The sequence below is a fragment of the Misgurnus anguillicaudatus genome, unplaced genomic scaffold (assembly GCF_027580225.2).
Source record: "Misgurnus anguillicaudatus unplaced genomic scaffold, ASM2758022v2 HiC_scaffold_33, whole genome shotgun sequence".
Lineage (NCBI taxonomy): Eukaryota > Metazoa > Chordata > Actinopteri > Cypriniformes > Cobitidae > Misgurnus > Misgurnus anguillicaudatus.
Genome location: NW_027395283.1, coordinates 7,484,080 through 7,500,435, shown reverse-complemented (window position 1 = coordinate 7,500,435; position 16,356 = coordinate 7,484,080). Strand labels below are relative to the sequence as shown.

The 16,356-nt window shown below is 34.9% G+C and overlaps 1 protein-coding gene and 1 long non-coding RNA gene across 2 annotated transcripts in view; one reads left to right on the top strand and one right to left on the bottom strand.

The window, feature by feature from the left end:
* Positions 1–14,446, top strand: part of LOC141363164 (NLR family CARD domain-containing protein 3-like) — a 169,742-nt gene extending 155,296 nt beyond the window's left edge. The window contains exons 10-11 of the mRNA XM_073865743.1: positions 10,202–10,375; positions 11,338–14,446. Coding sequence (XP_073721844.1) covers positions 10,202–10,375; positions 11,338–11,350 — 187 coding nt within the window. The 3' untranslated portion in view covers positions 11,351–14,446. The remainder of the gene's footprint in view (positions 1–10,201; positions 10,376–11,337) is intronic.
* On the bottom strand, positions 798–5,019 carry LOC129419772 (uncharacterized). Its single transcript, XR_012368848.1, has 6 exons — positions 4,688–5,019; positions 4,456–4,476; positions 4,160–4,226; positions 3,888–3,957; positions 2,367–2,537; positions 798–1,889 (listed from the first exon to the last, which is right to left on the bottom strand). It is a non-coding gene; the product is annotated as an uncharacterized lncRNA (long non-coding RNA).
* Positions 14,447–16,356: the final 1,910 nt, after the last annotated feature.

Sequence of the window (16,356 nt, the reverse complement as noted above, 5' to 3'; positions counted from 1 at the left end):
TACTATTTAAAGTACTGTATACATTTTACAGTATTGTTTAACGTGCTGTAACTGTATTTACAGTATTTTATATTTTCTACTGTAAAATATACAATAATTTTATACTACAATGTATATTTTACAATGTGTATTTTACCCTAAAATTTCCTGTGATTCATTTTCCCATTTCTATTTACTACAAAACTGCACAAAATTTAAATGGAGGTGTTAAAACAGCTCTAAGTAAATAACAAAAATAAGCAATGACAACATGTTTTTAAAATTTCTTTTAGTTTTTCAAATACATGAAATCTGATTTTCATTTTTTTGCACATTGAACTTTCAGCTTACATCACAAACTGTTTTTCTTAAACCTGCAATAACATTTACTCATAGATATCATATTACAGAATTTTAAATCAAGTCATGAACTAACTCAGTCATAATACACTCTTAAAACGAATGTGTTAAATTAACACATCTTGTGTCTAGTTAAGGACAACACATCTAGTGTGTTGTCCTTAATTTAACACATCTCTGTGTTATTTTTAGAACAACACACTTTGTGTTGTTTTAACACATCTTGTGTTGTCCCTTTTATTTATATGAACTCTAAATCAGCACGAAATGACACATAATGTGTTAAAATTAACACATAATGTGTTAAATAGTTTAACACAAAGCAATGTGTTAAAATTAACACACCCTGGATGTGTTAATTTTAACACATTGCTTTGTGTTAAACTATTTAACACATTATGTGTTGTTTTTAACACATTAAGTGTCATTTAAGTTAATAAAAAATAAAAGGGACAACACAAGATGTGTTAAAACAACACAAAGTGTGTTGTTCCAAAAATAACACAGAGATGTGTTAAATTAAGGACAACACACTAGATGTGTTGTCCTTAACTAGACACAAGATGTGTTAATTTAACACATTCATTTTAAGAGTGTAACAATGTTCAAATACAAAATACTTTCCTGAGTAAAATAGATTTGCTTATAGCAAATCTTTCATCCTGTAACACACAAAACATTTACACACACATATCACAGCATCAATTCATGAACAATACATTCAAATGCAGTCATAAGCAATGTCAAAAACTTATACATTCAAAATATTATTCGAGTAAATTGTAATTTCTTGCAGCAACAGCTTTTTCAAAACCAATGTAACATTTACTCACGTTTCATTTCACGGTATTATTAAATAATACTAGTACAAATTCAGTTATAACTATAGACGGTTTCAGCAGTAACAACATAAACAAGCGGCTGTCGCGGTCCGCATGAACTTCCGATAAACTCCGCTAAGAATAAAAAACAACAAAGTTCTTTAAACACATTTTATTTATATAACAAGCAAAAAAACACCACATAGATTAGCTCGGAAACCAAAACATTTGTTATTTTCAACGAGGCTTTTGTTCAAGAGATCAGTTTAGTAACTAGTCAGACCATTAAAAAAGCGAAACCGGAAGTAAGGTTCGGATCCAGACGTGTATCATGTGCGTCAGATGAAACCATCTATAAGAATAATTAAAAAAAAAAAAACGTAACAAAACCTCTCCTGCATAGACTTATTTTGCTTTTAGAAGCAACAGTAGTAACATGTATACACTGGAGTTTCATATTACAATATTATAAATCAGTGCATGGACAAATTAACTAAAAGAAACCTTTAAGAAAAAAAAGAACTTCACAAACCTCTGGTGAGTTGAGTAGAATGTATTTGCTTTAGTAGCTTAATAGTTTTGCTTAATTCATAAAGTCCTTAAAAAAGGTGGATATATACATGATGGTTCAGGCCACAGTTCTTCCTTTGCACCATCTTCCCACTTCTTTTGCTCACCTGGAACTTAGAGGAGCACTTGCTGTTGTCGGGGCTGATCCTCACAATAAATCTTTACATAAAAAAAAGAATTCATTAGATCATTTGATGTGTAAGAGAGGGACACTCCACTTTTTTAAAAAATAGTGCCATTCCTAATCGTTGCTATACGATAATAGCCTCATATTGTTCAGGCCCACGGTAATTACCACAAATGACCAGCAGTTGCTAATAGATGACAAGACTTTGCCACTTCCTGAAATCTACAATCATATATAAAAGCCCTTATGCCCTTCCTAACCTGTATGCACTTTCTTTAGGGGAAAACAAAAGAAGATATTTTGAAGAATGATTGTTACCAAACCACTTTTGTTGATGGGAGTCAACAAACCAACTAAACATGTTTGGTAAACAACATTTTTCAAAATATCTTCTTTTGTGTTCCTCTGAAAAGAGAGCATACATGTTAGGAAGGACATAAAAGTAAGTAAATGATGAGTCTTTCTTCAATATTTACCAAATGTTATAGCATACTGAAAGATGTACTTACCTCTGAATAAACTCCAAAGTAGTGGCTGCTTCCACTTGGTACTCGATGTTGAGCACGTAGTAGCAACCAAAGTGAACAGCAAAAGCTGAAGAAATGGTAGGTCAATCGCAGGAAAGCGGACTTAGCCTTCAATCGGCAGCATCCATTTTTTGTTTTGTAGATCTGGATCCTCTGAAAATAATTAATTAATAATAGCGTTTGTTATTTGATTTTGGTGTAAGTAACAATATTTAGATGCTTTTCTCAATAATTTGAAATCTATCATTTTAAAGTGATAGTTCATATATCCCCAAAATTCTGTCATCATTTACTTACCCTTGTATTGTTCTAAGCCTGTAGGAGTTGATTCTGTTGTATTTATTAGTACACAAAAGAAGATATTTTAATAATTGATGGTAAGCACGGTTGATGGTACCCACTGACTTCCATAGTAAGAAAAACAAATACTGTGGAGGTCAAGGGGTATTGTCAACTATTAGTTAACCATCATTTATCAAAATATTATCTTCGCTCAAGAAATTTAACTCATGCAGGTTAAGAACAACACAAGAATAAGTAAATGAGTACAGAATACAATTTGGGGGGGGGGTTACCTAAAAAGGCCAATCATCATTTCATTACTCTTGATATTCAAAACTCAAGAAGAATGCCAAAATTTAAGCATAATGCTTAACATTAACAAAGGATTAAAGGGATAGTTCGGCCAAAAAATGATATTAATCCCATGATTTACTTACCCCCAAGCTGTCCGAGATGCATATGTCCATCGTTTTTCAGACAAACACATTTTCAGATGTTTTAGAACTTTCAGTTAATTAAATGTGAAGTTACGGGGTCCACGTTCTTCAAGTCCAAATGTGCGTCCATCCTTCACAAAATAAATCCAAGTGGCACCAGGATGATAAACAAAGGTCTTCTGAGGGTACTTTGCACAGTGTTGTTGTAGAAATATCCATATTTAAAACTTTATTAACGAAAATAACTACCTTCCGGTAGCGCCGCCATCTTTGACTCCTCTGTATTCAGGAGAGAGTATTAGTGTAGTGTACGCACTTTTCTTAGTGACGTATGACAAATTCGGAGGGCGGGGGCACAGAGCAGCAGCAGAGTAATCTCTGTTGCGTGATCTTGAATGCGGACCCGACTAAGATGGCGGCGCTACCGGAAGGTAGTTATTTTCGTTAATAAAGTTTTAAATATGGATACTTCTACAGCAACACCGTGCAGATTACCCTCAGAAGACCTTTGTTTATCATCCTGGAGCCGTTTGGATTATTTTGTGAAGGATGGACGCACTTTTTTTGAACTTCAAGGACGTGGACCCTGTAACTTCACATTTAATTAACTGAAAGATCTAAAACATTTTCTTAAATATCTGAAAATGTGTTTGTCTGGAAAATGATGGACATATGCATCTCGGATAGCTTGGGGGTGAGTAAATCATGGGTTTATTATCATTTTTGGCTGAACTATCCCTTTAATCTTTTCAATGTTCCCAAAGTATGTGTTAAAGAATCTTACCAAGCATGATCAGCCATGGAGTGGAAGCAAGGGAAAGCGTGGTCTCTGCATCTGCCGTTGTTGTTGTGACCTGCACACGCACACACACACACACACACACACACACACACACACTTTTTCTTACTGGCAGTTATATCAATTTAATTCAACGACCCATTGTCAATTATTCCTTGTTAGATGTGCATGTTAGAGAGAAACTGAGAGACTGACTTCAAAATAGCGTTAAACACAAAAGCTCAGTTTGTCGCCTAGCATTTCAGATGAACACTCACCTGTACCAAACGCAGTCAAACACGAAAAAGAGAACCGTTTATGTTGATATGTCGATGGTGAAATGTTCTAAAAAGGGGAAGAAAATAATTAAATATGATTATTTGCACAGAAAGTTGCGTTTTGTTCAGTCTTAAATGAGTTTCTACCTCAAAGCTCTCTAACTATCTTGTTCACAACAGTCGTGTGAGATAAATTACCGTCAACTGCGTGTTGTTAAGTGTTTAAAAAAAGTGTTTCAAATTAATGAACTAAACCAAAAATATTAAATATGGTAAGAAATCACAAGATTACTTACCTTTGCAGATGGTGAAATGTTCTAAAAAGGAAAATAAATATATATGATAACGTGCACCGAAAGTTTTGTTGAGTCTTAAAAAGAGTTTTTACCACAAAGCGCTTTCCCTATCTAGTCACAACAGTCCTAACGTGTGAGGTAAATTACCGTTAACTGCGTGTTGTTTCAAATTATTTAACCAAATAAAAAATTAAATATGTTAAGAAATCACAGGATTACTCATTTTACTTACCAGCTGTTTAACTTGCAACCATTGTCCTGTGCTCTTTTTTTCTTCGGGCGGGGATATCCGTGCCTTTCTGTAAAGTGTCAGGGTTTCGCGCTCATTTTTTTACTGTATTTCGATTTAATGATGGCTGGTCATAGAGTGCAAAAGAGCCTGTACCGCCATATGCACACACAAATTAACAGCGTGTTAGGTCCACGTTGAGTCATGTCTCTTCTCAAAATATAATGTGACATACAAAACTATAACATTGATTCATGATAACATTAAAAACGTTTACTATACGTGTAATAAATAACAGGATAATCTTTTGCAAGTGAGCAGCGGCGGGTTTGTGTACAGGCACGTGATCAGCACAGACGTGTGCTGCGTCCGAAAACTCAAGGCAGTGACTCGTTGCCTTGCTGCCTCATGAGGGAATGACTTCGGAGGCATGAAGGTAGCTCAGAGAAAGACTTTCGGACACACTTCTAAGGCAGCGTGTTTGAAATTTAAACAGAGAGCGCCTTTGTGATAACTAATCACATATTTGAAAACTACAATACTAATTTCTCGCTAGAAATGCAATTAAAAGGTGTAAAAAGTGAAAATATACCTTTATTTACACTAAATTGGTGGTCCAGTCGCGTCCTTGGCCGCCATTTTATTTTTCGAACTCGACCGGACTCGACCAATCACATTCTTAATGTACGTCCACGCATAGGTATCTCAGGAGACAGGAAGTAAACCAAACATTGAATTCGGACATGCCTTGATGCCTTGCTGCCTTGGAAAGCTGCCTCAGAAGGCAGCAATTTAGAGTTTTCGGACGCAGCCGTGATTACATCCAGGGCTGTGTCTCAATTCGTTCCCTATAGCTCCCGAGGTGGGGAATCATTATATCGTGTAGTATGCGGGTTCGGCCGCTGTCAAGGACCCTCACTTTATATTGGAACACTGTTTCGGTTTCCTGTGTCATGGCTGCTTACACGCGTTGAGAAAATTCACAGCTGGTATTCATCACTCATCAACAACCGGCAAAACCTATCTCTAATTTTTAAACACTTACATTTATAAATTAATTCGAATATACAAAATACTTTAATGAAGATGATTATATTGTGTTTTGATAAATAAATCTGCTCTACTTGCACTAATTTAGTTGTTTGATTGTTTTTAGGACTTTGTTTAAGTCTTCTGAATTTTACTTTACATTTTAAATCAATATATAAATACAATAATATTACATTATTTGTATAAGATAGCTTAATCAGAGAGTTAATCCCCAAAAAACAAATTAGCACCACCTGCTATTAAAATACAGTATTTTTAATTAACTGTAAATTTTACAGTAAATAGAAAATACAGTATTTTACTGGCACAAAGATTACATTTCCCACAATGCAACATCAAAATACAGCAACATACAGTATAACATGCCCTACGGTAAAATACAGTTCATATTACAGTAAAATACAGTGTAATTTACAGAAATCGTTAACAGTGAACTTTTAGAAAATGATGATATACACTTTTATACTAATGGTAAGGTACTTAAACATGAAAAAAGTCTGATTTTCATGGAATGTCCCCTTTAAGTGCTATAATCGGGTCCCCAGTGCTTCTACCAACCCAGAAAACATGAAAAATAGCAACCCTGTAACTTTGTTTTGGTAAGGCTCTCTGTGAAAGCATGTGAATAAATAGGTCATGCGGATTTCGCTCCCCGCATGACGTAGGTAAGGGATCTTATTATAATGATACCGCCCCTTCAACTGCGCTATCCAACCATGATGCTACCTCGAGTGCGAGTGAACGAGAGAAAGAATAACTGACAACACGACGCGTTTGTATTCCATCAAACACAAACAGGAGCCTACTATCTTATAACTTGTAGTTTTAATAATCTTTCTAAAGATTTAATTAACGTTCTAAAGGATTAACGTTACCTTAGTGCAAGAGAGAGAGAGCGAGTGAGCGAATGAACGAACGAGAGAGAGAGAGCAACGCGACGGTTCGCTTTCAAGCAAGTTATGTTGTTTAATATGTTTCTCTGAAGTTTATATAAATGAACACGAGGATTAATGCACTGTACGAGACAGAGTGAGTGAACAACGCGTATTCACTATCATACACAATAAGTAAATATGTTGTTTAATGTTTCTCTGAAGTTTCAAATGAATGAGGAGTTACAAAATAGATGAGAGACTGACAGAAACGCGAATGTGTTCAATATGTGTACACAATAAACTTAAACATGTCATTTGATCTGTTTCTCTAAAGTTTAAGCATTAAAAGTGTTGTTTTATTACAGATCATTTAAATGTGCTCGTGTGGTTTGGTCAAAAAGTAAACTTCTGAGTGTTTGTGGACGTGTATTTTATTGTAACATGCTGAAAATCATTGTGCCTGTTTAAAACACTATGAGACCTTAAAGTCTTTATTTTTATTCCACAATGTTTCCCATCTGCTGATAAACATGTATTTAGTATGCATAAAACAGATGATTGACTTTTTAAACTTCAAGTATATAATGCTTAACATCGCTCACTAACTTCTTTCGTGAGAGAATCTTCCTCGATGCTCTGTCATGTCTACAGCGCGAGTGCTTGAGACTCCGCCCACCTGAGCAGCTCGTTAGGATTTAAAGGGATACACACAAAAACGGTGCATTTTTGCTCAGCCCCATAAAGTGCCCATTTTAACATGCCACAATAAATTACCTATATGGTATTTTGAGCTAAAACTTCACATATGTACTCTAGGGACATCAAAGATTTATTTAATATCTTAAAAACGTCTTCTGGAATGTCCCCTTTAATAATCAGAATTGATTGGCAAGCAGCTGCAGTTACTTCTGTTTAATGCGGTATTGCTTACCATTAATGTTTTCAATAAAAAGCAACCTAGTTAGATAGAGAATATGGTCTGAGAAGATCCAGCAGCTCCATAATAAGTTGTCTTGTGAGGCAAATTTTTTTTTTAATTTAGCGACGTCAGGCAAAATGTCAAAAGGTTTAAGGGTTGCAGAATAAAAAAATTGTTTCGGAGTTACCGGTGTTGTGTGGAAGTCTGTTCCCTATGTTTCCCTTTACTGTAGTGTTTTTATAGCGTTTTTATCACATTATACGTTTATTCTTTATATACATTGAAAGTTTTAATGGCTACTGAGATGTATATGTGTGCATTTATGTAATGTATCTTGACTGTTTTTGATTGTAAGTCAATTATTTTTACAGTATGAATCATATTATATGTATAATATATATTTATTATGTATGGAAACATAACAGTTTTAAAACAAACAGTAGAGAAAAAAGAGCTATATGTTAAAAGACATAAAACTGTCAAATATGAAATATTTAAAAAATTGTATAATAGAATACATGATATTATTGCTTTTTAGTATAACCAATTGAAATCTTTAATCTTTCTAAATAAATTATAAATGTAACATGATGAAAACGCTATAAACATAGAGGGAACAGACTTCAATGAGGAACAAACACCGGCGCCGTCTTTGATTCATTAGTCCTGAAACCAAATAAAGTCAACTGCATAAATAGTCCTTTATCCATTGCAAACATATTTTATTATAAGTCTTAAAATGTCCATAACATGAAATCATTGTCAGCATACCATAGTTTGACTTGTACTGTGCTGTGCTGATTTATAAAGACTGCTGCACAGTGGCGGCGATAGCGTTTTGTGCTCAAACAACGCTAAGAGAGAGCTTACGAATGATCCAGACCAACCTTACGAAAGTGTGACTTACAGAAGATATACTTAGCGTACGAACGTTTTGGGGAACTGGGCCCTGATCAGTAAGCAGATACATCAGCAGTCTCGTGAATAAGTATGATGTTGTGTTGTTAGATTTCCTCTACACATAAAGTTACATAACCGTGTAGACAACACACACAAGACATTTATCCTCATCGGGTGTCCACAGAAGACAAACACAGAAGAGTCTCCGATTGATTCTTTGATGCATCATGATGTGGACGATTCTGAATCAATTCACAAATGTCAAGAATTGATTCTTAAAAGTTATTTTACAAAATAATAATGTGACGTTATCAGAACCAAACTCAACTGTGGGAGGGGTGCTGCACACGGACAGCTTGAGAGAGCGCACCACACGAGCACCCACAGCAGAGCTTACACGAGTAGTAGAGAAAGAAAAAACAAATACATCTATCCCTATTTGACTGCAAGAAAACAAAATACATGTTGGGATGATCTTCATCTGCCTTTTCTCTGTTCAGTGAGCGGCAGGAAGAAACAGCGCCTTTCATTTACAGACTTATCTGATCTGCTAATAGCGTTTCCAAAAACCTGCTGCTAAATGTTTAGATCTAGATAAGAACATAAATATACTTCTGTAAAAATATGCACATCATTTGTTATTCAGACGGAGGCGCTGGGTGCACTGCATTAGATAAATACAGTAATACTGCCAAAATCACTGTGTATAATGATGATGATTAGACGATATGTCAGTTACAGTTACATATAGATATGCTGGTTAACATATTAATTATATATGTCGATTCTGAATTGATTCATGAGGGTCCAAACGATTCCCACCCCTAATGAACACAAACACTTGAGGAAATAAGATCATGTGTTCAACCTGACAGACTCCAGTCAATGTCTTTAAATATGATTTAATCACGAATGAATCCTCTTCATCAGAAAGAATACAAGAGTTTATATAGGATAGATACATGACAAAGTCACATCATTTATATCTAATATGATTTATTCTTCATATCTGCAATTCAGAAACTCCTCTCTGTTACCATGCAGACAAAACCAAATTTAACTTTTTTGATGACTTTAACAAGTCATGGGGTTTAAATTGAAATCATTTAACCACACGTACTTCATCTATTTCAACACATTTTGTTGTCAAAAGCATACAGTACAAATGTTCAAACCTGTAAGGAAAAGACATGTTAGTTATAATTAGTTATGATTCATTTCAATTTCCTTCACAACGTGCAACAAAACTCCTCTGTTAAAATGTCAGTAAATGTAGTTTGATGTTTCTTTGATGAAATCTTTGCTGATATTATTGTGTATGAAGAGTTTTTCTCCTCGTCGTGTTGTTTTTATAAAGATGATTAAAAACATTGATCCATCATTGACACTGACACACACATTAATAATGTTTTTATAGATTGAGTGAAATTGATCTTTAAACACTGTAACATCTTTAAATGTAAGATCAGAGTTATGTTATCTCCAGCTGATATTCCTCCTGTAATAGAGGAAGATTTTTACATCAAATACCTGATGAGAATTACAAGTGTGAGTCATGAACTCAATACAGATTTATGAAGAAATGTTCATGTGGTTTAGGACATCTAACACTAATAGTCAGCTGTGTGATGGATTTATTTGACATTTAAACACACAGTGTCTCAGTTACTGAGGGATTGAAAGAGGAACATTACATGAAGAGATGGAGGTTAGAGATTTGTGGACAAACTTTGTAGTTTTGTATAATTCACATAAAGTCTCTGTTCTCTACAGGTTGAGGTGTTGTCGTATCACAGATGAAGGTTGTGTTGCTCTGACTTCAGCTCTGAGATCAAACCCATCACACCTGAGAGAACTGAATCTGTCTCGTAATAATCTCACAGGTTCAGGAGTGAAGCTGATCTCTGATCTAAAAGATGATCCACATTATAAACTACAGACAGTAGAGTGAGTAGAGCTCATTTAAATAAATGTTTAAAGTAAACTCATGCAGTGTCATTTAAATCCTAGAATACAAATATTAGAAATAAATGTAAATTGATCTGCTGCTGTTATAGGCTGTGTATCCTTTAAACTCAACAAACAGAAAATATGAAGTGTACATGAACAACACTTGATGCTTTGTCAAATCAACACAATAAGAATTCAACACAATGAGTCTGTTTACTAACTGTGATGTTGAGTTTGTTCACTCCAGGATTTAATACTGTGATCTTACTCTTCTTACACATTATATATGATGTTTGTTAATGGGGTTTGTTTGATAGGCCAACACCTCTATAGTTATGAACACTTGACTAGATGTTCATCTTAAACTCTTTTTATAACAACTTGGTTTTTATTTCATGTTTTAAGCATTATTTATCAAATCATCAGAATACAGACAGAAATAACAACACAAACACAATATATACACAACAGATAAACACAAAGTACAGATGATAAATGATACAGATGAAGATTAGAAAAAAGAAGAGAAAGTCAACTCTTAAAATCTGATGGACACTTCACACAACTCTCTGTCGAGCTTTGACATTGATGCGGTTTCTCTTTATTTACACGACTGTCAACCTCCAGGACTTTTAAAATAAAGCATCACCTTCATTTTCTTACTGTTTGTGTGTGAACTCATAAAAATGTCAGTGTGTCATTATATTATACTACATACATATCAATACATTCATCTCTTACATTGACATCAAATATTCAGAGGAAATAGATGAAATGTGTTTTTGTATTGTTGTAGCTCATGTGTATGTGATAAACAGATTGTTGACATGTTTATTTTGTTGAAGATTTCATTTCTATCACTGACTGACAGCACTAATAGTTTGTTTTTCTAGCTCTTCATTTTAGATCTTCACTGATGGTGATCTCATATCTGATTGACTTTCTTTTGTAATTTTTAGGACTTACAGATAAGGTAAAGATGTAAAGATGTCTGATGTTCAGTATGATCTGCTGGTGAATAAGAAGACACAATAGTGACATCACTTCCTCTTAACCGTATGAGTTGATTATTCAGTACAGGATCTGATCTGTGACTTTATTTAAATTTGACTTTGAAGTGTTGGAGGTAAATCTTCATCCTAACTCAGCTTCTGTCTACACATTTCCTATAAGAGCGATTTATCAGTCAGTGTAAGAGGAGCAAGAAATCTCATAGGATCATAAACTGAAGTAAATACTGACAAGATTCCTCTTCTTCTACACTGTTGGGGTTTTTAACTTCATCTTAAACTGAAATGTGTTCAAGTTCAGCACAACATTGAAGACTCGCAGCTCATTTATCTCTAAATCCAAATATTGGACGTCTTTGCTTTTGTGTTCTTCAGGATCTGACTGCAGGACTTTTTGATGATTATTTGATCAATTACAAAAACGTTCAGACACTGAATGAAATGTAAATAAAATCACAAAGTTTAATAAAATGATAAACTTGATATTTCAGCTTTGGTCTATCGCTGTTGATTATCTGTCAAGACGCTTTTGAACGGCAGAGTCAAACATTACAATAATTTACAAAATTCATACTCAGTGAACAGTACATTAGGTCATTATTATAATTTGTACAATCTTGAGGTAAAATCCTGGGGCCTCATTTATCAACATTGCGTAGAAAATGTTCTATATTTGGTTCACTTAATGCGCGAGGAATGACTAACAAAAGAAAACAAATCTGCATGGGAACATGTTACCAGTGAGTTTAATTACGTTGGGTACAGTATGAGAACACTCCTAGAAATAAAAAGTGGTTTGACATTAAATTAAAAAAGGTGTTACAGCACACCAACGTGAAATCAGTGCAAATGGAGGAGGACAGACAATGACAGAACTTTCCACCTTGGACAGCAGCATATAACCAGCATCAACGGCGCCATCTGAAACGCACACCCGGCGGATGGATGATTTCCCAAGTCTTCCAATAACGCAAGATAAGTCATTGCACTGCATTGACACCAATTTGACGACAAATCACAAATAAATCATTAACTTCAACAATGGTTTGCTGTTACTATACACAAATCATTTTAGCACCTGCTTGTGGATAATAAATACACACTTCTTTACACACTGGGGATGATTCTGTGTAGTATCTCTATTCTAGCACTAGATGCTCTGCGTACGGATACTTAGAGGTGTGCGTATATTTACACACATTTCTACGTATAAGTGCAATTTGATAAATTACACACTTTGCGTAAAACTGTTCCTACGCACACTTTACGCACACTTCTGTGCATACGCACGCTTGATAAATGAGGCCCCTGAACTCCATCAAAGACGTCTGAACGTCAGGTGTTGTTCTAAAAATGACCGCTTGAGGCGCTTTGGAGGCGTTTATGTGCTTTGGTTGCTACAATACTAGTTATAGTATTTTACAAGCTTAATAGCATTGTTTGCTTCGTGAAATGCAGCATAAATTGGTGACGAGGATAAAGTATGTGAGAGGAGGAAGACTAGATGAGTATAAAGCAGAAAATGAGTCCTGGGGTCCGTTCTTCGTACGTGGATTACTCGGTTAGCTGGATTTGATTGTTGATGATTTGGCTTGATCTTGGATTATTTGGTTCTTCAAAGCTCATCCTAGAGTTGCTGTCATAGCAACCGGTCCATAAGATTAAACCTGCTCAGGAGCAGACTTATTTCATGTAAAGAAGATTAGTTTGTACCTTTTTAAGCGGATGTGATACGGAAAGTCTGACGCAGTTGTGTATTCTCCATTATACGAGAAATACGAGAAGAACTTTTCAAATTCAACACGTAATAAAAAAGTATAGATTAAATCTTTTAGCGATGTTATTTAAAAAATATATAATATAACAAATATATTTTTTCTGTACTTGTGCAACTTGTTTTTGTTTAACAGATTTGATTATCATTAAATGAATGACAAGACAAACATGCTGATCAATTTCATTTTAAATTTATTTAAATTGTCATTAATAAAAACAGCAATCAATCATACCCAGCAGTAATATATGTTATAATATGTACAATAAAGACTATTACTCGGTGTGAAATAAGTTTCCTTTGAATAAACTCATCTCCGATTTTAGTTTTGTCTTTAGATTGTCAAGTAGGCTTAAGAGTTCTTTTAGTAATTTCTATCTGTTATATAAACTGTGAATACAAAGATGTTACCCTGTCCCTTTCCTGTGACAAAAATGACAATAACCAAATAAGTTTTTTGCACATATTTTCACATACACTGTAAAAAATTTGCTGTAATTATGCAGCTGGTTGCCAGTAACTTACTGTTGAAGATAAAAACTGAAAATGTTTCATGTTCATTTAACTTTGAAAAAACTCTTGCCAGTAAATAATATGAATGTAAAATCTACAGTAAGTTACTGGCAGCTAGTTGCCAGTAATACCCAGTAATACTGTAATTTATACAGAAATTTTTTACAGTGTATATTTATCTTCTTTACTTCACTTTTCTGTGCAGACTCAGCAGATGCAGGACTTTCAGTTAATGTGGATTCCTGCTAATATTGTTGTAGTCAGAAATCAGTTATATAAGAATAATGCAATTGAAGTAAACGTATTTAACGACTTGCATATAGTTTCTGTCTGAGAGGATTTCTTTACTGTCGTGTGCATTGCTCAGAAACAGTTGCACTTTATAATCTTTTGATGTAGAATAACATTTACATTCACTTACTGCACATCATACTTCATTTAACACATTATTGAGAACTGCTGAAAGTGTTGGTGTATTATCTACAACTGCACAAAAGAGAGGAAAACACAATTTTATAATAAACTACAATTCAAATTTTATTAATCAGCGATCAAAGTGTTGCATTGGCTGTGGGTTTAAGAAAGAGCAACTGCTTCAGAGATGATCTGTACAATCAATCAGTTTAGAGACATCACTCCTGCCAGCACATCACATGAAGATGGAGGACCACCACCTGTTTTTATTCTGCTTTTTAAGTTGCTGTTACAAACAGACAAAATAGCATTGAACTGTTTTTTAAAAGAGACTTAAAGTACTTTAGGAGCATCAAAGTTTAAATCAAGCATATAAAGATATCAAGATGATATTTTTACAGAATATTTTACATTATTTATTTTGATTTATGTACAAAAGTAGCTTTAACTGGGTTTTTAAATTCAGTGTCATAAAAAGTTCACAACCTTCCATCAATAGCTCTCTGACTGCAGGGGTTAAAAATGGGCGTGTTCATGGCTATTGTAACAACCGGCCAATCACAGCGTGGCTGATCAGTGTTTTTGCTATTAATATGCATTGACTTTTCATGCAGCGCACAAACACGCAGTGATCTCAGATAATTCAATCCTGCCATACTAATCATCAACAGCAGTGGTGTTCAAAGAACCGGATAAGCGAGATCATAATTAGCGAGATCTAAACATCTCAGATGTCTCATTTGATCGTGGATGTATTAATCGATGTACGAAGAACGGACCTCAGGACTCTTCTACTATAAACTCATGCTGTTGTAATAGATGCAGTATGAAGTTTATCAATGTCTTACTGAAATAGACAAAGACAGATGAAAGCAGATGTTGCTCTTTCAGTATTGATGATATCCCGAGCTATGTGATCCCAAGTGGATTTCAGATTCTTTTTTGGTCGACATACTGCATTATCTGAATGTGAATCTGCAGGGGAAGTTAAAGATGGTGCCTGACCTGGTGCAGTGTTTTCACATTTATCAACAAACTCAAAATGCATCTACAAAAGAGTTAACAGATTTTCCATCTTTGTTGAAGTGTACAAGCAGCAGAGGTTGTAAACAAGTGTACTGCACTGTATGCAACACTGCTTGAAAATCTCAAACAGAGTTTTGAGGACAGATTCTCATCAACACATTCACTGCTGAATCATTGTTTAAAAGTCCCTTTAGTGGAAGATAAAGCAGCATCTCAGCATGAAATTATTGTACTTTCTGAGGATGACAGACTTAAACATGTTCTAAGGGAAGAAACTTTGGAGTTTTGGAAATATCTCAATGTTAAAAGGCAGCACTAAAACTATTGTCTATGTTTGGGTCAACTTACATCTGTGAATCACTTTTTTCAACACCGAAACAAGTGAAATCAAAACATGTCACTGTCCCGACTAACACACATGTGAAAGAATTACTACAAACTGAATACAAGCCAGACTTATCAAAGATTGTGGAAAACAAGGAATGTCAGGTCTCCCAGTGAGTCAAGTAAAAAGGGAAAGGCTGATACAAACATTCAAATCCATGAAAACTATTGTGTATGTAATTACAAATTCTAATAAGCAATTAATTGTAAAAGTCCTTGTGAGAGACATTTGTTGTGTGGCTCTTTGAAGTAAATGTTCCTTTTTTTGGCTCATCATGCTGAAAAGGTTCGCCACTCCTGGCACTCCTGGCATTGGGTTGTCCCGTGTGAAAGGAACAAATGACTCGGAGGACCAGAAGATGCAACAGGTGAACTAATCAATTCTCTTTCCGGCACAGAACCAATACATGTCACGCAGGCACACAAAATGAATGAATCACTCTGCGAGACAACTCGTTCCTGAGTCATACTAAAGATTCGTTCAAATTGAAGGAATCGTTCATGGACGACCCATCACTAGACGACAGGCTGTACAGCAGCTTTGAGGAAAATGAAAGTTTAAACTGTCAAAACTTTAAAACGCATGCAAACAATAAACTTTCAGCATAAGGATGCAATTATCCCTGATAGCTATGTGTTGTATATGCTGTTTGATGGGGATGTGAAAACACGTTGCGTTGTTAGGACCAGAGAATGTCCTCATAGAAAATACACACGTCTCTGTAGAAATTCAAATTGTCCACGGATCTGGGGCCTAGGGTGGACATTCATGCCAGTTCCACCCGACACGTCCCAAACATGTTTTCGGGTGCGTTCTCCGAAAGTTGCGTTGGTCGACCACATACGTCATCAAGGTT